At 38.0% G+C, this 23,034-nt stretch overlaps 1 protein-coding gene across 12 annotated transcripts in view; it reads right to left on the minus strand.

The window, feature by feature from the left end:
* Positions 1 to 3,296: 3,296 nt before the first annotated feature.
* Positions 3,297 to 23,034, minus strand: part of KLHL20 (kelch like family member 20) — a 33,277-nt gene continuing 13,539 nt past the window's right edge. For 6 of the 12 annotated variants that reach the window (XM_036343296.1, XM_036343293.1, XM_036343295.1 and 3 more), the window contains 9 exons: positions 20,933 to 21,091; positions 19,695 to 19,789; positions 17,076 to 17,191; positions 13,951 to 14,134; positions 12,603 to 12,746; positions 10,278 to 10,411; positions 8,828 to 9,036; positions 6,987 to 7,093; positions 3,298 to 4,662 (listed from right to left, as the gene is read on the minus strand). In XM_036343296.1, coding sequence (XP_036199189.1) covers positions 4,578 to 4,662; positions 6,987 to 7,093; positions 8,828 to 9,036; positions 10,278 to 10,411; positions 12,603 to 12,746; positions 13,951 to 14,134; positions 17,076 to 17,191; positions 19,695 to 19,789; positions 20,933 to 21,091 — 1,233 coding nt within the window. In that variant the 3' untranslated portion in view covers positions 3,298 to 4,577. Of the gene's footprint in view, positions 4,663 to 6,986; positions 7,094 to 7,194; positions 7,256 to 8,827; positions 9,037 to 10,277; positions 10,412 to 12,602; positions 12,747 to 13,950; positions 14,135 to 17,075; positions 17,192 to 19,694; positions 19,790 to 20,932; positions 21,092 to 23,034 lie in introns of all 12 variants that reach the window. The other 6 variants (XM_036343290.1, XM_036343289.1, XM_036343288.1 and 3 more) reach the window with 3 other exon arrangements.

The raw sequence follows: 23,034 nt of genomic DNA on the forward strand, positions 1-23,034 counted from the left end.
CCTGGAAGGAGTTTGTGCCCTGAGGACTTTCTAAAATATATGTATTTTTATTGATTTCAGCCTCCTGCATGCCCCCTACTGGGGGTCGAGCCCGCAACCTGGGCATGTGCCCTTGACCAGAATTGAACCCGGGACCCTTCCGTCTGCAGGCCGATGCTTTAACCACTGAGCCAAACCTGTTAGGCAGGATTCCCATCATCTCAGTTTTCATAGGTACTGTGAAGAAATTGGATTTTATCCTAAATGCAATGGGAAGACCCTGAAGCAGGAGAGTAATATGACCCACTTTATATTTTATAAGTTATTGTAATACAGGGAGAAATTGTAGGGAGACAAGAGTGGAAGAAGGAAAACAGTTAAAGGGGTGTTAGAAATGGTACAGACCCTATGGAGAAGTTAGTGTATAGTATGCTCTCCTTTATAGAAGTAATGGAGGAATATGTGTGTGTATTTCCTTATGTTAAGAAAGCAACAATGGAAGGGACAAGTCAAAAACTAATAAAAGTGGTTACTAATAGAAAGGAAGAAATTGGGGAGAGGAGACAGGAATGAAAGCCTTAGTATCTTAAGGCTTCTTTGAATGTTCCATTTATAGTTTGGAACCATATAAGTGGTTTATATAGCTATAAAACAAAATCAGATCCAAAAGGGGAAAAAAAGCAATCCTTAAAATTGAAAACAAATGAACCTAAATATATATGAAGTTCATGCTATAATCACACAAAGAACTATTCTTACTATCTTTACTACTATTTTGTGCATCGTTAGTGGTCTATATCCTAGGAAAAGAAGAGCAGCAAAGGAATATTAAATGTCATTCAGTTATATTTTTATTAATATTGGTATTTTACCAATTATTAAGATGAAACATAATTATAACAATGTTAGGAACCAAGTTTTACAGTGTAAAAGATACACAATTATAATATCAGGTAAGCTAAGTAGAAACTATACTACTAAATTTTAATTGGAAATATCAGAATGAGCTCATTTATTTTTGAAATGCAAAAAAGTTTTAAATATTGATGTTTATCAATGTTTTTATTGTCCTTCTGCTGTCATCTAAGAAATCATCAGTCCTGAAGTTTATTCTTATGTTTTCTTCTATGGATTTTTATAATTTTAACTCTTAACTTTAGGTTTGTAATCCATCTTGTGTTAATTTTTATGTGTGGTGTGAGGTAAGCATCCAAATTCATTTGACATATGGATATCCATTTGTCCCAGCACCATTTATAGAAAAGATTATTTTCCCATTGAATTGTCTGTCACCTTTCTTAAAAATCAGTTGGCTATAAATGTTTATTTCTGGATTCATTGATTTATAATATGTCAGTTCTCATGCCTATACCACACTGACTTGATTACTGTAGATTTGTAGTGTTTTTTAAAATCAGGAAGTATGACTTTTCTAGCTTTTTTCAAGGTTGTTTTGGCTATTCTGGGTCTTTCACATTTTTATAAGAATTTTAGCATTTGTTGGTCAATTTCTGTAAAACAGCTTTGATTTTGATAGTGATTGTGTTGAATCGGGGAGTATTGTCATAATTATATTAAGACTTCCAATCTATGAACGTGGGATATTTTTCCACTTATTTAAATCTTTCAAAATTTTCTTCAACGAAGTTTTATAGTTTTCAGTATACAAATATTGCACTTTGTTAAATTTATTCCTAAGTATTTTATGCTATTGAGACTAGAATTGTTTTCTTAATTTCATTTTTGGACTGTTTGTTACTATTGCACAGAAATACAATTGATTTTATATATTGCTCTTGTATCCTATGGTCTCACTAGAGTTGTTTACGTTAGTATTTTCAGTGAATTCCTTAGGATTTTCTATATACAAGATTGGTGTCATTTGTGAATAAAGCCAGTTTTATTTTTTAATTGCAATCTGGATGTTTTATATTTCCTTTTCTGTGCTAACTTGCCTTGGCTACTCTTCAGTATAAGAAATAGATGGTAAGAAAGTACGTCTTGTTTCTGATGGTAATGGGAAAGCATATTTCACTGTTAAATATGATGTTAGCTGTAGGTGTTTCATAGGTGTCCTGTCAGGTTAAAGACGTCCACTTCTATTTCTGATTTGTTGAGGGGTTTTTATTATGAATGGATGTTGAATCTTGTCAAATTTATTTTTCTGTATCTATTGAGATGATTCATAACTTATTACTCAAAACTACACTCTTTACTTCTGGTTTCTAGTTTCATATGGAAGGAGGTTGGAAGTTGCCACTCTATCCTGAGCAATAAGTAAAAAGAACAGATGGAAAAGTCAATGACTCTTTTTAGGTCCCTAAGAGAGGGGAGGACACAGGGCGAATTGCTGCCCCCAAGACTGTAGAGACAAACAGGTGAATACAGGGAGTCATGCTCACTGGAGCAGAAACTACGTGGGAACCAGAGCCAGGGGTAAGCAAACCAGAGCTGTAATTAATGAAATGCTGGAGGCTGAGTGTGGACAAATCTGCGAGTTAAAAACCCCAACGGCCCAGTTATAGTGTTGAGGAAATCACTATGCAAGTAAGTTGTAATAAACCTGGCTCCAATGAACACTGGCCAGTAATGTAGTTCCTGGGTCTCTGTTCTTGAATCACAGCCATATGAATCGTTCCCATTGGGGAATTCCCTATGTATAAAGAGTCTCACCTCTTGAATTTAGTTCTTATCATTCTCCTTTTCTTCCAATATAGGTAATACTCTAGTATTGGGAAATAGGTGATTTTGCCTTGAAGACTGGCTGTTAACGATGCAGTACTGTAAGGATCTCGTATTTTTTATACTTTTTCAATGTTATTAACCAGTTAAATAAGGTTTGTTAGTGTATTTAGTTTCAGGCCGTTTCAGGTTGCCCTGCAGAGGCAATGGGGCACAGAAAGAAATGGAGTGGGAGTTTGGGCAACTGATTTCTAAAGTTGGTTTTATCATTGCCTGCTTACTCTACGGAAGGGATTTCTGGGTTTTCACTCTTAAAGCAAAGAAACAAATGGGTCTGGAATAGATGAATTGTTGAGTCCTTCTAGCTCCAAATTCTATGATTCTAAGTCCTATACTAGAAAACAAGTGTATAGGTTAGGTAATATATTAAATATTTATAATTAAATTATATAAGAGTTAAATATATTAATATAAACATTGTTATATATATATATTAAACTTTTATATGTCTTTATAAAATACAACTTATAATTCTAGCTAGCAATCCCTTTTTCTTCAGATTTATTAACTTTATATAAAGGAAATATAAATGATATAGAAACAACATATAAATAGTAAAGACACAAGGATTAAAAAACATTAACCAAACTTTTTTTATGGTAAGTACTCTTTATTTTAAAAAGTTATACATGCTAGAAAAAAGCATAAATGATACACGTAAACAATTGTTTACCAAATACTTTTCCTTGTAAAGGTGCAAATGATTTTTAAATGTAAACACAAAAGTTGCCAAATATTTTTTTGCGGGGAGAAGGTTATTCCTTCCTGCAGAAGGTCTATGAACACAATGACAAAATATTTCAACCACTGAAATTTTTAGCATTTTCTCCTTAAAACTTTTTAACTTTTCTTCAAAAAGTGCAATGTGAGAGTAGTAGCAGTGACTTTATAGAATGAGGAGGATAATAATATATAGCTGTATAAAAGAACCAAGATATTAATAAAATGCCTCAGCTGGTTTTACACCCCTTCCCATGTACTATCACGTGAACTGAAAAATTCATTCCTTGGCAGCTGTGATTACAGTTAAGCCTCAGCTTCAGCAGCCTGAGTATCAAATGTAAGTTTTACAACAATTCACTGCTGGGGAGAGCACATTTCTCCCTGCTGGTCCTTGGTAGCAATATGCAAATCAAAAGGAAAGTTGCTTCAGTCAGTCGGTAATGTTTTAGAGTAAAAACATGCAGAGTTGCACATGATTCTCAAGACAGTACGTGAGAATCGCATACTGTTTTGTAGAGGCACACAGTAGGGCTCTAGATCTAGCAGACACTATAAAATAGTGGGTAGAAAAAACTTGAAATGTAGCAGAAAACAAGGTCATACGGAAGGAAACAAGATGCAAAGTTCCACTGATGAAAACTTTGAGTCCTGGTTTTATTGATTTAATACTTTTTAAAAAGATTTTCAAGTCTTCTGGTGCTTAGTGCAAGAATGATAGCTAACTTAGACACTTTGCATTCTGATCTTTGTCACTGGTAGTCCTTGTAAGGAGTGGAATCGTGGATGGAGTGCCTAGAAATAACAGCTAGATCATAGATAGCCCTATTCCCCTTATTAACATTTTCAAACTTAGTATCTTAAAATTTCAGTGCTTGGAATTTTTTATTTTGGTTGGGAGGAAAGCTAAAAAAACAACCATGATAAATTAAAATCAAAAATAAATATTCTGCACAGAACTGAACATTATTGTGCAAAGATGGCATCCTACAGGTGAAGTACTTTTTGTTTGTGTTTCCATAGTTGAGGCACCGGCAAAGAATAAAATTTGTTCGTGTTTTCCCGAGCTTAGAAAGCTACAAAGTCAAAGCGCTCCAGAATACAGCAGAGCATACACACAGCTGTCTTCTAGACGTTCACCATATGTGGGACTCACAATGCGTCATTTTAATAACTCCTACTCCACCCCCCAGCCGACGGTAATTCATCCCGCCATATAACCTGTAAAGAAAGAAAATCTGATTTCTAACTGGAAAAAAACACCATTGTCTCTGTTTTAGATCACAATATTTTTAGCTTTCAAACTTCGCTTCCAAAGATTAAGAGCTGGAATTGAGCACTGGCAAGTGGTGGAATTATTTTAGATGCTGACTGAAATGCTACAACTTAGAGGGGACTGTTTTAAGAATAAAAGTAGATGGGGCTTTTATATCTACTTTTTGCATCGTGACTTTACACCTAGACTGTGTCTAATTTTTGTCCTGGCTGTATTATTTTCCCACCCATGTTTCCTTTTGCCTAACCTTCATGAATTAGTTTTTACTGATTTTAGAGAGGGAGGAATATTGAGAGAAACATCATCAATCAGCTGCCTCCTGCACACCCTCTACTGGGGATGGAGCCCGCAACCCAGGCATGTGCCCCTGACCAGAACAGAACCCGGGACCCTTCAGTCTGCAGGCCGACACTGAATCCACTGAGCCAAACCAGCTAGGGCCGTTTGTACGTACAAACCCTTCATGGAACAAAACTGGACGTAAGTAATTAAAGTCAGCATCTAGTTTGTGACATGTAAACAAGGATTTCTATGGGAAAGAATATTAACACCAGTTTTCTCATGGCTGGCAGAGGAGTTAAGTTGGGGATCTATAACTACTATATTTAGTTATCTTTCAACAGATAATTCTACTTAGTTATTGAGAAACAAGTCCTTACATTAAGATCATAGTGATTAAGAGGCAGAAGTAAATGTCTTACTCAAATTCCCACTAAAGTTAGAAAGCTGTATGTGGAAGGAAATATACCCCTATTCATGAAAATCTGCCATTATATCTCCCTTACCTGTACTAGGCTTTGCTAGATGTTACCTTTGCAGTGAGGACTTCCTGAGCCACCCTTTACAATGGACATTCCAGCCCCCTCCCCACAATGCCCGCCCCCTGCAATGGCACTATGTCTCCCTCCCTCATGTCAGCTCCTGGAGGGCAGGGAGTTCTATTTTGTTCACTTTTGAATTCCCAGGGTCTACAACACTCGGTGCATCTTTACTTAATGAACAAGGTTGAAGCAAAAAGGGCTACAATGTCATTAGTTGGGCTTAGCCTTACAGAGCCAGGAAAGAGATGCAGAATTCAAAGAATGTCACCTAAATATCTGTGAAAACGGGCTTTTCTAGAGATGAAGACTAGACAAAGAACTCAGTAAATTCATTAGTTGAATCTTATAAACATGAAAAATCTGGGTGGGTAGCTACAGGCACAAAATTAGAAAATGTACACTTAGAACAACAGGATGGGCTATGAGACTGCCCCTTTTGGAGTAGTGGCTATAAAACAGACCTCAGCTGACCTTTCACAGCCATGAGAAAACCTTTCAGGATGTCTGCTGCCTCAGATCTCATGTCGACTGATACCTGTGGTTGATGTGCAACCTCAACCACTGAGATGCCTACCCTAGAATTTGTTTAGGCAAAGAAGCTCACATTTATTGAAAAACAGGCCTCAAATTGTGTGGAAGGTAAAACTTTCCTTAAAAGGCTGGTATGAAGTACGTCAAACTATCAGTATTGATATTTTTGTTAAATTTGAGAATTAACTATATTTGATATTTTAATATGCCAGTGTTTCTTAAACATAAGAACTTAAAGTATATCAGATTAATTTGTGAATCAAATGTAAAATATGTGATTAAGTAGATTTAAACCCATGATTTTAAGTTTAGAGGTTTAAGACAATTTTGCTAAATTTGTAAGCGTTTTGAGTATTTAAAATAAATGCATGAGCCACCTGATTTATGTGAATTTATAAGAACCACTTAAGTCCTTAGGATTTGTTAGACAATTAAAGATTTAAAAGCAAAGTAAAATTAAACCTTAAATAAAATATAGCCTCCTCCTAAAAGTGACTTAAAATATATTATTCTATTTTAAAGTCTAGTAAATTTTAAATAGATTTTAAAAGCTCAAGGAAAAAATACTGGTTTAAAATTTTTTTTTTAAAGTAATTGCAGTTTGTTTTTACTGGACACCGAAAAACTGCACTGAGAGACAAAGGTCAAGGTTCTAAGTGGAACTCGGTCATTTACTTTCTCTGTGCCTCCTTTTCCTCTGCTAAACGATGGGCCTAGAGAGACACCCCACCCCCGTTTCTGTCTTCTCAAGTATAAATCTGGACAGTTACCAAGAAGAGTTTTGTAAGATGCCAGCCACTTTAAAGCAATTAAGTCAAAATAAACCACCAAATATGGGTAACTTCAGCCCTCTTCAAAAACTGCAAGAGGTAATTCAAGGCAGCAGTGAGTGATTCACAACATAGCTGAAAAGTTACCTCCATGTATTGGCATCAGGATCAAAAACTTCAATAGTCTTCAAGTATGTTGTGCCATCAAAACCTCCTACAGCCATGAGTTGTCCATTCACCACCGCTAGGCCAACCTGTAGACAGAAACACAGTGTCTGCTAAAGAAACTGATCCCTGGGAAAATGCAGAATGGTTTCTAGATAAATCTCTTTAAGATAATTCTTTATGGCCTTACCTTCTGGTTTGCTTGATTTGTTTTGTTTGTTTGGTTTACTTATTATTTAATAGATTTTTGTCTGTGTTAGAGGAAAAAACAAAAATCTATTAAATTACGGGAACTAGAAAATTATATTCAATTAGGATATTAACAGAGTTCAAAACATATTAAATTTTAGAAAAAGCATTCTCTGGGAGTGAACCAGAACCTTCAAATTGCTCTATTTTTTTGGTATTTGCCTGTTCTAATCCACTATCTAAACTGCCACGAAAGTTAACTTTAAACCAATGCTGCAGTAATACTATATTGATTCTAGTCCCAGAAAATGCCGTACACTTCACATCTCTATTCTTTTGCACATGCTCCCCGGCTGCTGTTTTCCTTCCTTCTTCTAGAACATCTATTCTTTCATGAACTAGTTTACATGTGCCTTTCTCTGATGAGTCTCTTCACTGCCCCCCAAAGCAGTAAGCCTATTTGCCCATGCTCTCCTCTAATGCACAGGCCACTACTATACATTGGTCTTTTATCATTAGCTGCAAACATTTTCTTTCACTAACCTGGAAGCCCTTTGAGGGGAGGAATCATATCATACTCAATTTTGCTTTCCCAGCACACAGTAAATATTTGCTAAACAAGTGCAAGTAAAATCAACAGAATGTAGCAGTGAAAACAGCAGGACTGTAACTAGACACTGTTGGGTACCAGTAATAAAGAGCCACAGCTACGTGAATGCTTTGACCTGTTGAGCCATGCAGTGGTGTTCCCCGATTCGTGCAAACCACAACTGACTTTTATCCTCAGGTCATGGAGCCTTCAGCCACTGCTGGGTTCTCCCACCTGTTGTGCTACATGGATGGACTCCTGACAGGGTCTGGTTTATGAGTTACATCTCACTCTTCATCCAGCCGATGTCCTGGATGGATGAAGTCTAGACCCACCGAGGAAGTCTCTGTAGTCACTGGTCATCCATGGTCTAGAATAGCGGTTCTCAACCTGTGGGTCGCGACCCCTTTGGCGGTCAAACGACCCTTTCACAGGGGTCGCCTAAGACCATCCTGCATATCATATATTTACATTACGATTCATAACAGTAGCAACATTACAGTTATGAAGTAGCAACGAAAATAATTTTATGGTTGGGTCACAACATGAGGACCTGTATTTAAAGGGCCAGAAGGTTGAGAACCACTGGTCTAGAATATGACAGGCCAGCCCAATCTGGCCTATACTATAAATGCGACAGACGTAAACCAGTTTGTGGAGACTAGTGGTGGGGCCAGACGTATTTCTGTCAGAACATTTATACTGGCATGCGAATTCCTTAGAAATATTAGGTAGAAATATTTAGCCTTAATAGATATCGGATGAATATGGGTGAAGTTAGATGGTGGTAGATAAGACAGGAAGATGCCTTTCAGATGCAACTTATACTAAATCATAAAAAATAAATCATAAATCTCTAATGATATATCTAACTACTTGAGACAACAGCAATCAAAATAAAATTTTCCCCGGTATAGAAGTGCAGGGATTGTTTTGCCTGACCTGCATCTTCGCACTGTCCTGTGTTATGTGTTGCACGTCAAGAGTCCTGCACAGCCCTCTCTTGGTTCTGGATTTTCAAAGTTTTTAGTAGCTTGGCACTTACTCCGCTACGGCGGGATGTCATAGCCACCACCGGAGACCACTGGTTAGTTCTGGGGTTGTATCTCTCCGCACTGCTGAGCTCTGTGGTGTCGTCTCTGCCTCCCACAGCATAGATCATGTCCTGATACACTGCACAGCCCAGGTGTTTCCTGCGGGTCCCCATGGGGGCGATGGTGTGCCATCTGTTCTCCTGAGGACTGTAGCGCTCCACTGCAGGGAACAGAAAAGCCAGCATTTCCTCTCCCCTCTAGTTTCCTGCACAGCCACTGAAACTGTGATTACACACATACATTTTCAATAAGTACTCTGATTTTGCTTCTGTGAAGGACTTGTATGCCATTGGACAACAGCGCTACACTCTCATCAGGGGCTGGTGTCTTCCAGGTATGGTGTGGTGGAAAGGGCGGGCGTTGGAGTCAAGGTACCTAGTTGTAGTTCTGACTGTAGGACTCATTGGCTGGGTGACTCTTGGCCTCACTCTCTTATCTTTAAATGAGGGCATTAGAGTACATGATCTGTAAGCATCATTTTGTACTAATAATTTATTGTCTTAGACAACTCTACCTTGTACTCTCTTGCCTCTATTCCTACTACATTTTAAGCCATTGAAAAGATATTTGACAATGAATATATCTGAGTGCCACATGTTTAGAAATAGAAAGGACTAACACATAAACCAGTTTATAGCTATAAGTTTTTACTCTGACTTTGATATAGAGCAGCGGTTCTCAACCTGTGGGTCGCGACCCCTTTGAGGGTTGAACAACCCTTTCACAGTGGTCGCCTAAGACCATCGGAAAACACATGTATAATTACATATTGTTTTTGTGATTAATCACTATGCTTTAATTATGTTCAATTTGTAACAATGAAATTGGGGGTCACCACAACATGAGGAACTGTATTAAAGGGTCGCAGCATTAGGAAGGTTGAGAACCACTGATATAGAGGGTTTTTTTGGTCTTCTAAGGAGAGATGGTTGGGGGGAGGGAACTAGTCATATTAAGAAAATAGTTCTTTTATTCATCATAAATTCCCAGCAGCTTGGAGAAAGACATATTTTGAGAATATACAAGACGACTCTGGTTGCCCAGGGAGCTGAGGAGGAGCTAAGAGTTGCCCTCCCCTAGAGGGAAAATAATTTTTCCAATAAATTACAGGGTATGCCTGACTTTTATACTTTTTAAAAAATATGTTTTGATTTTTTTTTTTTTTTTAAGAAAGGAGAGGGATAGAGAGATAGAAACATCAGTGAGAGAGAAACATCGATTGGCTGCCTCCTTGCACACGCCCCTCCTGGGGGCCGAACCCACAACCTTGGCATGTGGGTTGACACTCAACCACTGAGCCACACCAACCAGGCACCCGACATTTATACTTTTTGTAGGGAGACTCTCCAAAGGAAAACGTGTTGCTTTTGGAGAAGCAGACTGACTCTGGAAGGGACCAACCTGTGTTGAGTGGGGATGTCCCGTCAGAGCCACCTACGGCATATAAGAAGCCGCCTAGCACAGCCACAGCCACGCCTAGCCTTCGGGTGCTCATGGAAGCCACGCGGGTCCATTTGTTCTCCTTTGGATCATACCTGCAGTGAGAGAAACCACAGACTACATGCATGTTTCCAGTAAGTGATATCTTTTTCATAAGGTGTGAAATGACCGAGATGCTGGAGGCATGGACATGCGATGGTCAAATGCACAGTGCGAATCTAACACACTTCACTAGTTTTACGGGGAAAAGCTCTCAGACCCAGTGCCTGTGTCAGTTATGAGCTATTTTGCACTCTGACTTCTGATGCCACGGCTAGTGCTCTGACAAAGACACTGTCCTTTGCCACGCTATCAGATTCTGCCAAAAGGAAGGACTAGACACTGGACATCGAGGTAGAGGCCAACGGTTCTATTAACCATCCTGTTTTGTGGGGGGCACAAAGAAGCCCCCCACAACAAAGTATCTGGCCCAAAATGTCAGTCGTGCTTGATGCTGAGAAACCCCCTTCTAAGTCCTTCAGATCTAGCTGTAGGTCCCTTGCATTTGTTCTATAATGGGAAAAAGCAAAACCCTTCTTAGCTCCACCTGTTCATACATTTCCCCCCTCACGCTTTCTAATAAACACGCATTGGCTATTGGCTGTTCTTGGCGCTATCAGACTTCAACAACTGCTTTTCCGTTTTCTCCTGCACAGACAATATCATGCAGGTCTTGTGCCTACTGGTAGTTTGCTTTGCTTATTTGTGTTTTGGAATTCATGGGGAGACCCTTTCCCCTAATTTATTTTAAATGTCCACAGGGTTTTGTTTTTTTAATTGTGGTAAAATATACATAAAATTTACCACTGTAACCATTTTTAAGTGTTGAAAACATTCACATTATCATGCAACCAAGCTCCATACTTTTCCATAGTTTTTTAGCTTTGCTATCGGTTGCTGTGTTTATTTTTATGTGGGAATTTGGAGAGATTAAAAAATTATGCTATTACTCCTGTTATCTTCCCAGAATCCTCTTGCACAGAATTTTTAAAAGTGAAGAAATAAGTTTATTGACAGATAGCATAGCTTTTAAGAGTTACCTACAATTTTAAGATGGAGTTAAACTCTTCAACGTAAGCAGGTAACCCAACTCAAATGCCATTTCAAAAAATTCTGGAGTCATGAGCATTTCTTTTTAAGAAATAAGGATGAAATATGGCTATGTTCTTACCAGTAATCATAGCACATGAGACTCCAAATCTAATCGCTAAGACAGAGCAAGAAAAAACTGATGGGGCAGGGTATTAAAAACAGAATCCATTAATTTTCACCAAAATTAACGGATTTGTAAAAGTGTAAAGTAAACCTTGGCATCTGCCCAGATTTCCCTTAGTAACACAAGAATTAAGGAGACTCCATATACAAAATATTGGGAGTCCTTATAAGATGTGCTAGACAAAGAATGATTGCTTTAATTATTTTTCTGAAAGAAGTCCGGGCAGTCTTACATTCAGTATACTGGGAAAAGACAGCAGATTTCAGAAGTGGTATGCTTGATATCCTATATAGAAGGCAATTTTAAAATGATCCCAACACTTTAATGTTAGGCTCATCAGCGGAGCACATAGTTTAAAAAAACCAAGATAATACCTTTCATCTTCCTAGACTTTAAGATCAACTGAAAACGTTTTCCTTAAAGCCCATGGGAAAAGTACCAAATAGTGGATCCCATAGTGTCCTAAATTGCTTCTTTTAAAGAGCCCTCTATATACCTTTTATTTTTTAAAATGTATCTGTATTGATGAAAGTATTATAGATATCCCCTTTCTTCCCCCACATTGACCCCCTCCACTCTACCCCCTCCAGGCCTTCACTGTACTATTGACTGAGTCCATGAATTAGGCATATCCTATGTAATAAAAGCCTAATATGCTAAGTGTCCGATCTCTTGACTGTTCGACTAGTCACTATGACCTGCACTGACCACTCTGATTGGTAGGTTAGCTTGCTGCTGGGATCCAGCCAATTGGGACTTGGTGAGCTGGGTTGGACACGCCCTGGAGCCCTCCCGTGGTCCCTCCCCGGCCTGATCCGTGCACCAGTGGGGTCCCTCAGCCTGGCCTGCGCCCTCTTACAACCCAGGACCCCTTGGGGAATGTCGGAGAGCTGGTTTCGGCTCAATCGCTGCAGGCCAGGCCAAGGGACCCTCATGCACAGAGCCTCTAGTATGCAAAGTTCTTGGTTAATCTCTTCCCACTCTCCATATGCCTTTTAAAACTTGAAAATAAATTGGGGGGAAAAAATCACCTCTCAACAATGTTGAGGCAAGACACACCATCCTGGCCACCGACAGCATAAAGAAATCCTCCAAGCACTGCCACGCCAACACTTGTCCTGCAGGTGCTTGTAGGAGCCACATCACTGCTCCACTGGTTTGTTTTGGGGTCATACCTGCCGAGAACATCAAGAGCAGAGTTTGTCTTACACAAAGAAAGTATGGCTATGTTCACATATTCACTGACAAATAATAATATATATGTTCTTTCCCCTAAATATGACTAATAACTAAAGCATATAAAAGTCTAATTTATGTTGTTTTTTAATATTAATTTTGAGAGAGAGGAAGGGAAAGAGAGAAACATGGATGTGAGAAACATCGACTGGCTGCCTTCTGTACCCACCCCTACCAGGGATCGAACCCTCAACTCTGGTATCTGTGCTAACGCGAAATTGAACCTGCCACCTTCTGATGTACTGGACGATGCTTCAGTCAACTGTGCTACACCAGCCAGGGCTATGTTTTTTATTTTTTTTAAAATTCATTTTCACTTAAAAAATTTCATTTTTACTTAAAGAAGTAACATATGAATATATTTTTTTTTTCAGGATGTTATATATAGAGAGCTATAGTTCCCTTTGAATTACATTTGGTTTCTGGCCTCTTCCCATTTTGGTGTATATCCTACAACACTTGTCAGTAAAATACTTTAAAACAGGTATAGCCCTGACCGGTTTGGCTCAGTAGATAGAGCGTCAGGCTGAGGACTGAAAGGTCCCAGGTTCAATTCCGGTCAAGGGCATGTACCTTGGTTGTAGGCTTGATCCCCAGTAGGGGGCGTGCAGGAGGCAGCTGATCGATGTTTCTCATCGATAGTTCTAACTATCACTCTTCTCCCTTCTCTGTAAAAAAATCAATAAAAGTATATTTTTTAAATGTCTTATTCTATGAGTGGGCGTATCTCTCTTTTTTTTTAAAAAAAAAGGTATATATCTATCCACATATATATTCTTTATATGCAAGCATGTTTTTGTTGCATAAATAATACTATTCAGTAGGCACTGTTTCCAAATAAAGAAAAGCATGCATAACCATAGAGGAAGAGGTAGGAAAGAGGATCGCATGTCTAAGGACCAGCGAATAATTTAGTGGGTCTGCAGCAGCACGTTTAGGGAACACTGGTGTGCCAGGGAAGACAGACTTGGAAAAATAGGTGTTGGTAAGATCATAAAGGACTTGCATGCTAAGTGGTCTAGGCTGCCAACCGGTGCCACAGATGCAGCATTAAAGCAGCAAGTCCTATCTGTGTCCTAATGAACATCCCAAATGAAACTATATGAATTGTACAGAAGAAAATTTCACATTGACCTTACTTACCTTTCAACACTATTGAGATACGAGGATCCATCATGGCCGCCTACTGCATATAACAGGTCATCAAGGACACTGACCCCAACACCACATCGCCTTTTGCTCATTGAAGCTACCATCCGCCACTCATTGGTCTGGGGGTCATATCGTTCTACACTGGAAATGGCATCTCCACTGCACCAACCACCAACTGGGGAAGTAACGCAAATGGTCAGAATGCCTGTCCCAAAGCACAGGCTGTACCACTTACTGCCAACCTGTAAACTGTGACCAGTGCTTGGACTTATCATGTTGGACTTTTACTTCGTCCACTAGGATTGCTAAAATCTTTCATTTCTAAATAAGTTAGTATAGGGTCCATTTTACAGAGACAGGCAAGGATACCAATTCAAATGGGATTGGGAGGTACTGTGACAAAACAGAAGACTGAATTTAGCTAGAAAGCTTGACTATTGCCTTTACTGAGCTCTGTGATCTTTGAAAAATCCTGTAAACTACCTAGTTGTAAAATAAGAAATAAAAACTTGCCGTAACCGGTTTGGTTCAGTGGATAGAGCATCGGCCTGCGGACTGAAAGGTCCCAGATTCGATTCCGGTCAAGAACATGTACCTTGGTTGCAGGTACATCCCTAGTAGGAGGTGTGCAAGAGGCAGTTGATCAATGTTTCTCTCTCATCGATGTTTCTAACTCTCTATCCCTCTCCCTTCCTCTCTGTAAAAAATAAAATATATTTAAAAAAAAAACACACACAAAAAAAACTTTAAAGTGAAACAAAATACATAAAACTGCTTTTTAAAGCACAACACACTACATAAATGTAATTAAGAGCCAAAAGAAGAACCATAATTCATAAGCCTGTTCTTTTTGTTTTTACTCTGTTAGGGGAGGGATTTTGGCTCTTCTCATGATTTCTTACTAGGTCCTCTTGTAACTAAAAATAATGCAAAAATTCTTATGATTTATTGACAAAATATTTTGCTTTTTAATCTGTAATCTGTACTGAATTCTGTATTATTCAACATAATATTTTTTAAAATTGATTTTAGAGAGGAAGAGACAAAAAGAGAGAGAGGGAAAGAGAAAGAGAAAGAAACATCAGTTGTCTCTGGCACATACCCCTACAGGGACCAAACCCACAACCTGGGTATGTGCCCCGGTGGGAACCAAACCGGTGACCTTTCAGTCCAAGGGATGATGCTCAACTAACTGAGCCACACTAGCCAGCACTTAACATAACATTTTAGATCAAAAAATGTTTTAAAGAAGTTACATTTTTCATAAGCTCATAACAAGTTCAAACTGAGTTCCATAAAGCATCTCTGAGTGCTCCCTGAAAGCATGCTTATTTGGGATACATTTGTTATTCTTTCAAACCATCTCTATTTCAATCCAAATAAGAGCTATATTCTAGAGCTTAAAAAGTGAAGTCTAAGGATACCTTTACCTCAAAACATTTGAAAACTGTTTTCTAAGGGGTTTCAATAACTTCCAGAGCTAGACTAAAATAGGAATGTTTCTAACCTTCTAGCTGGATTTGAAAATTCATTTCTTTATTTCAAATCTCAATGTGCACACATTTTATTTTATTATGGTTTCATATAAATCAGGGTATTAAACTAATACTATGCATCCCTTTCCAGCAATATTTTCCTTAGTACACTGGTTTTCTAAAGGCCTGTGTTTTTCTTTAGTATCAAGGAACACAGTTGATGAAGTAATATTAATTTGATTTGGAGCCATGTAATCTAATAAAAAGCTGTTTATGACTTCCATTATAAAATTGTGTCAGAGGTTTAATGAGCAGGCTATTTGTCTCAAATGCTCACAACCCTCACAGTAGGAGCCAGATTTTATTCTGGAATTTAAGATGTTTTCTCTGATATTGAAACTCCTGGCATACATCCTAGAACAGTATTCAAATTAGGATACACAAAACAGTGTCATTTAGTATTAGTTAAATATACTGATTTAAATGAAACCTGATTTTCCATTAATTATGACGGGTGGGTGATAATTTCTCCCTAGTCTTCCTCAGATCAACAGATTCAGAGGCAGACAATAGGAGCAAAACGATACAGCGTAAGGTTGTCTTGGGCTGCATCTAGCCAGTAAAGCTAGGAAGGCGTATAAATAACTGATATAAGATAATGTTTTTTTGACAGTTTCATGTAATTATGAGACAACTTGCACACTGGTATATAAATTAATGCACATGACTCATTTGAACAAAACATCCACTGCAATGTGGCTTTATTTATTTATAAATAGATTTTAGGTAATTTTCCCAATTTGCTTTTATATATTCTTAAACTGAAAAAAACCCCTCAGAATTTTATTCTTTTTGGACTCAAATACAAAGTTCCATTTATTTTCAGTAATGAAAGCAACACAACAAAGAGGAATTAATCCACTATTTTAAAAATCTAACACAGCCTTACCACGAAACTAGCCTTAAAAACACATTACTAGTTACCAAGTTAGACTATTCTTGAGACTCTCTAAGGCAGTGGTTCTCAACCTTGGCTGCACATTAGAATCACCTGGGAATCTTTAAAATCCTGATTTCTGGGCCTCATCCTCTGGAAAATTTATTTTTAAGATAAATAAACTCAGAGGAACTTAGCAAAGCCACATATAGGAAGTGCCTTATGGGTCATACCTTAGGACTAGTCCAGCAGGAAAAAATCACTCTGTAACATAAAATAACCAGAGAAATTAAAATATAGTATAATTTAGGAAACACTTTTAGAGTTGAGAGAGGACAGAGTAACAGATGGATAGTCTGTTTCTTTGTTACTAATGTTGTGGCCTCACCCCATAACAAAGAAACAGAATTTCTGGAGGATGAGGCCCAGAAATCAGGATTTTAAAGAGATTCCCAGGTGATTCTAATGTGCAGCCAAGGTTGAGAACCACCGCTCTAAGGTTTTGCCTGTGCAATGAGGTTTTAGGTTTATACAAACAGAGCACTGTTTTAGAGAATACCAGTGTTGGGTCAGCAGGTAAGACTGAAGTTACATGACAGCATATGTGTTTCTTATGACAGTGGATATCACAACTGTCCAAAGGACTACTCATTTGACAGTTTCTCTAAAATGTTCACTTTAGTCACCATAATTAAGATCCAAACCTGCAAAAAGTACTTCTCCACAGCGGATAGGCTTCCGTGGTCTTGTCCTTGGTCCTTGCATTAGTGGTCGTTCTTGGGGCAATAGAAGATAGTTTTTAGCCTCATCTACCAAGTCTCTGTGGAGAAAATTCTGCCTTTATTTCAAGTGTCTAAATAACACTGTTAGTCAAATCCCAGCATAGTTTAGGAATAGGTAGGTTGGCAAAGAGATCAAGCATAAATCAAACCAAACCCTGAACGCCAGCCCATATTAACAAGGGTCACAAACGTGAGAGCAATGATGCCAGTCACACTCGGAGTCATGGATTGATTAGTATTTCCATTTTGCCTTCATATCTCAGTGCAAATGTACCTCAACATGCTTGGGGCCAATAATAACTTACGGAAAATACCAGTGTTGGACTGGTCTTTTACAACTAGATTACCAGCCTAGTTATTGCTTTCTCATAAATTTTATTAGATTCTGCAGGATACTGGCAAAGTAGCACATCAGCCGTAGCACAAAATGTTTGCTGAATTAAGGTAATAAAACTAGGTCAAAAATTAGACTGTTGCTAAAAAGAAGCATGGTGCCATCATTTAATATTGATTTGCTATCTGGTACTGTCTGAATGGTTTACTCTCAACAACTCTACTGAGGATAAAGAAATGTTTTTTTCTGTCTATTAAGTTATTTTATGAGAAGAACCTAGTAATTGTACCTAAAAAATATCCTAATGCACACTACTTCTGTATGTACTTATTTCACTTGAGTCCTCTGCATGACACAGTACCTGACTAGTGCATATCCATCTGTTACTCTGTCCTCTCTCAACTCTAAAATGTTTCCTAAATTATACTATATTTTAATTTCTCTAGTTATTTTATGTTACAGAGTAATTTTTTCCTGCTGGACTAGTCGTCAGGTATGACCCAATAATGCACTTCCTATATATGGCTTTGCTAAGTTCCTCTGAGTTTATTTATCTTAAAAATAAAACAAACAAAAACCAAAAAAATCTCCCGATGATGATGAAGAGCCTTTTCTAGCTTTCTCGGCCTTAAAAACAGAGACAGTGATCTCCTAATAGCTGGGTTTTTTGTTTTTTTGTTTTTTTAAATATATTTTATTGATTTTTTTTTTTTTTTACAGAGAGGAAGGGAGAGGGACAGAGAGTCAGAAACATCGATGAGAGAGAAACATCGATCAGCTGCCTCCTGCACACTCCTCACTGGGGATGTGCCCGCAACCAAGGTACATGCCCTTGACCGGAGTCAAACCCGGGACCCTTGAGTCCGGAGGCTGATGCTCTATCCACTGAGCCAAACCGGCTAGGGCGATATAGCTGGTTTTTAATTAGGTTTTCAGGGGTTCCTAGAAAGAGTACCATACAGCTGATACTCAGCAAGCCAACCCACAATTAATAACAGCATTTACAGTCATGTGCTGCTGTACAGCACACTAGCTCACTAATCCCCACCACAGTCTATGAAATTGGTACTATTACTATCCTAACTTTATAGATGAAGAAACCGTAGCAGAAAGAGGTTAAAGTGACTTGCCTAAGGTCACAGAGCTGGTAAATGCTGAGGTCAAGATATCAGGAAGGGGCTTCTTTGACAAGTGACTTCACCTTTACTTTCTGCATCAGAATCAGTACAATCTGACTTCTGTTTTATGCACAAGGGGCACCTTTGTATTATTTCTTCAGATTTCAGCATCCATAATGCCTATGGTTTTCCTGCAGGTACTGTAAATATCTAGGGGAAAAACTGCCACTTGTCTGTTTTTTAAATTTAAAAGACAAAAATCTAAAGCCTCTCTAATATCTGTTAAAGGGACAGACTTTAGATTACAGAAGAAATGCAAATGCATCTTCATGTCCTTCCCGTTATAGGGATTTCTGATTTTAGTTAAGTTCTGATAACCCACTACCACTGGCCCAGCCAGGGGCTTCTTGATTTTAGAACATGTTTCTTCAGTGTAAGTTAAGGAGTTCTGAGTACTAACTTGCTCTTTTATGAAAATGATTAAAATGAGAAAATGATTAAAAACACCACATGGCTTCAGATTTGAACCTAAATCGTAAAATCTGTCAAACTGGGAAAATTTATTACATTTCATATACATTATAGAGACAGCCCAATAAAGGAGGTGTTTTGTTTGCTTTGTAAAAGCGTTTATAAAGCTACTTCAAAAGTGTGGTAGACCTTTAACTTCGTCCACAGTCTCAGAAAACAAGGCCAGTCCTAGTTCCTAATTGGGCATATATGATGGAATGAAAATGTGCTCCGGACACACTTTTTGGCAAAACCAATAGCATTATATATCTCAAAAAGAAATATATTAGCAGAGACTTACCTCTTCTAACACAAGCTTGCATTAAAATCTTAGAAATCTACATCTTTATTGGCACTTCTACACCAAAAAACACAATACATTACAAAACTAATGGGACGAAATACTGGAAGTTCAGTCCTCTCTTCATCTCTTCCTCTTGACCCGAACCAAGAATAAAAATCTGTTAGGTACTCTGCTTTCAGCACTAGGAAACACGCTAGTTAGGCAGCAATAGAAATACGAAAATTAGGAGAAAACAGTAACTCTTGGCGGCTGATTTTCCCGACAGCCATTCGTACCTGCATTCCTCATCGCTCTTGATGAGGGGATCAGAGCCCACGGTGCCCACCAGGAACTTGGGACTGAGCAAAGGCAGGCGGACATGCTGGAGCACCTATGAGAAAAGGAACATGCTTATAGGCTCGAGTGCCCATCTGCCAGGTTTATAAGAGAATAGTGCTCCCCTATTGTATTTCAATTGTTTGGGGATCTAATTGAATCAACTTACCAATTGATCTAATTAACATATAATGAAGAGGAAGACATAAATACTAAAACTAAATTCAGTTTATTCTAACCACCAACTCAGTAATTAGAATAATCAGAAAACAAAGCACAGTAATATCACTTTAGATCAGCAGTTCTCAACCTGTGGGTCGCGACCCCTTTGGGGGTCAAACGACCCTTTCACAGGGGTTACCTAAGACCATCAGAAAACACATATAATTACATATTGTTTTTATGATTAATCACTATGCTTTAATTATGTTCAATTTGTAACAATGAAATTGGGGGTCACCACAACATGAGCAACTATATTAAAGGGCCGTGGTATTAGGAAGGTTGAGAACCACTGCTTTAGATGTTACTTGAAGCTTTCAGCAATATATTTATAAGCTCTTCTACAATCAGCTTGTTTAACTGGACTCTAATTAAAAATCTAGAAGAATATCCTATTAAACTGCTAAAGCCTACAGTCATAATAAGAACATCAAACATTTCATTTAGTGACCACTTATGCCTCATATTGTCCCTTTATTCTTGAAAATGGCATGGGATTTCCAAGCCATAGGGAAAGGAAGCAGGACAGTCGTCTTCCTTGCTCTCTTCTGTTCATTTTGTACCATTTAGGACCTGTGGGTCGCAACCCCTGAAAATACATCCTGCATATCAGATATTTACATTATGATTCATAACAGTAGCAAAATTACAGTTATGAAGTAGCAATGAAAATAATTTCATGGTTGGGGGTCACCACAACATGAGGAACTGGATTAAAGGGTTGTGGCATTAGGAAGGTTGAGAACCACTGATTTAGGTTCTGACCAGCTTTATAGCCCAAACCTAGAGTTGATGCAAAATAGAGAGGAAGCAAAGAGCAAAAAGTTTATGATAAACACATATCTCCTTGATTATTTGGAAACAGATGGTCTTTCTTACAGTCTAATATAAGGGACAGGAGTGATGCCTGCTCCTTTTTTTGCAAGTCAAATACATATTATGAAAGCAGTTACTTAGAGAAGCATTTCCGTTATACCTGGGGTAACTGAGGACGTCTTTCTTGGATGCTGTATTTGACCCAGGCCATCACTGCATTGAACACCTGTTCTTCACTGCGAACGTTTAGCTCATCACTAGATATTATATCAATGAGCTGATTGGCTGGAAGCAACATGAACTCTTCACTTTCCATCACCTGTTCAAAGTGAGGTAAGAATAAAAGGAAAAAACCTGTGATCATACTTAATTTATTGTCTCAATATTTTTCTTAAGGGTTATGAAGAAAAGTTCTATTCCACAATAGAGCTGAGGTTCGAAACAGTGGAGCAGAAAAGTTTAAAAGAAACAGATGGGCAGAGCTATGTTTAAGACAATGAATCTATCATGTACAATACTACAATGGCGGATACAACATTACACATTGGTCAAAACGCACAAAATGTACAACATCAAGAGTGAACCCTAATGTAAACTATGGACTTGGGGTGATAATAACATGTCAATGTAGGTTCATCAGTTGTGTACCCTTCTGATGTTGATAGTGGGGGATGTTGTGTGTGATTGTGTGTGTGTGTGTGTGTGTGTGTAGAACTCTACTTTCTGCTCAATTTTGCTGGAACCTAACACTACTCTAAAAAAATGTTTATTAATTTAAAAAAGGAAACAAAGGAGAGTACAGGGGACACAAAGCTTGGGGAAAATAATAATTTATGATTCAAATAATTTAAGACAAATGACATCTTTTTTTCCTAAAAAGAAGTATCAAAATAAAAGTTTACATTCAAAGTAAACTAAATTATACCAAATTATAACTCCAGAAATATAAGAGGCATAAAAAATTCAAGAATAGCTTCCAGAGGAAGATTAGTACTGACAGAACAGTGTCTGGGGTAGAAACACCAAGGGGCCAGTATAAAAAAGAATAAAGGTGTCAGCAATTTTATAAGCAAGAATGGATATAATGAGGAGAATCAGACCCAGGAAAACCTCTGAAGACCAATGCACGCTTATATTTATCTATACCAGTACATCTATCTCACTGATATGTGTGTGCATACATTACATATATTGCTACACACACACACCAATAACTTATCTTTACCCAGGGCTAGGGAACTAACTGTCAGAATGGAGAGGAAATGACAACAAGGATATCACCTTGTCATGCATGCCATCCATAAATCCCAGAAGCTTATAGATCTTGCCATGACTATGCAGAGTACAAGGGGCAGGGTACAATGCAGGAGGGAATGGTAACCGCTACACTCCATGTGGTTTGTTCTCTCAACAGTACACGTGCTACGTGTGATGCCCATGTATGCAGGAAGGATCTAGTGAAGAGGTCAATTCCCACCATGTGACCTCTGATGCAGGTGATATATTTATTCTCTTGGGACAAGGTTATCTTCATGCTCATCAAAAAGTCAGAATATTTCGCAGAATATGAGATAAGCAACTGCTATTTGAATATTGGATTAAGAATGTTTTTCCCAAGTACATTAGAAAAAAATGTGCATCTCAAAATAAAAGTTTCAGACCATAAAGTCAGCTATACTTATAGTAGAAAATACTAATGAACATTTCATTTGTATGGCAAAAAGTTTCAAATCACCTGAGTGGGAGACCTTCTGTGGTTCAGGAAATTAAATAGGTAACATTTACATTTTAGCTAGGTTGCTTAACCAGGTAGCTTAGAATGACTGCATTGTACTCTCTGTGGCAGGACTGTTAGATATAGCAAATAAAAATAGAGGACATACTTACACTAAAAGTTATTTATTTATCTGAAATTTAAATTTAACTGGACACCCTGTATTTTATCTGGCAACCCTATGTTGGAGGCTAGAAAGGCCAGGGCCAAATTTGGGGCTTCGCTTCAAATTAAATGTGCTGGCCTTCACAGTGTGCAAAACTTAAGCCACGGCTGTATCCTACTTTCCTCTTTTCTTTTCACTCCGATTTCTTTACTTAAGTACAAGTAAGGTATCATATATCTTTGTGGAGTGCCTTAACATTCTTTGTGGATCGATCTTGACAGAGTGTAAAAATTTTTCCCAACTTAGTATTATAAACCAAATGTTATGTGTCAATGATCACCAAGTTTAAAGTTTATAAGTGAACCACCATGATATTAAATAA

Source organism: Myotis myotis, unplaced genomic scaffold (assembly GCF_014108235.1).
Source record: "Myotis myotis isolate mMyoMyo1 unplaced genomic scaffold, mMyoMyo1.p scaffold_m19_p_18, whole genome shotgun sequence".
In the NCBI taxonomy this organism is placed as follows: domain Eukaryota; kingdom Metazoa; phylum Chordata; class Mammalia; order Chiroptera; family Vespertilionidae; genus Myotis; species Myotis myotis.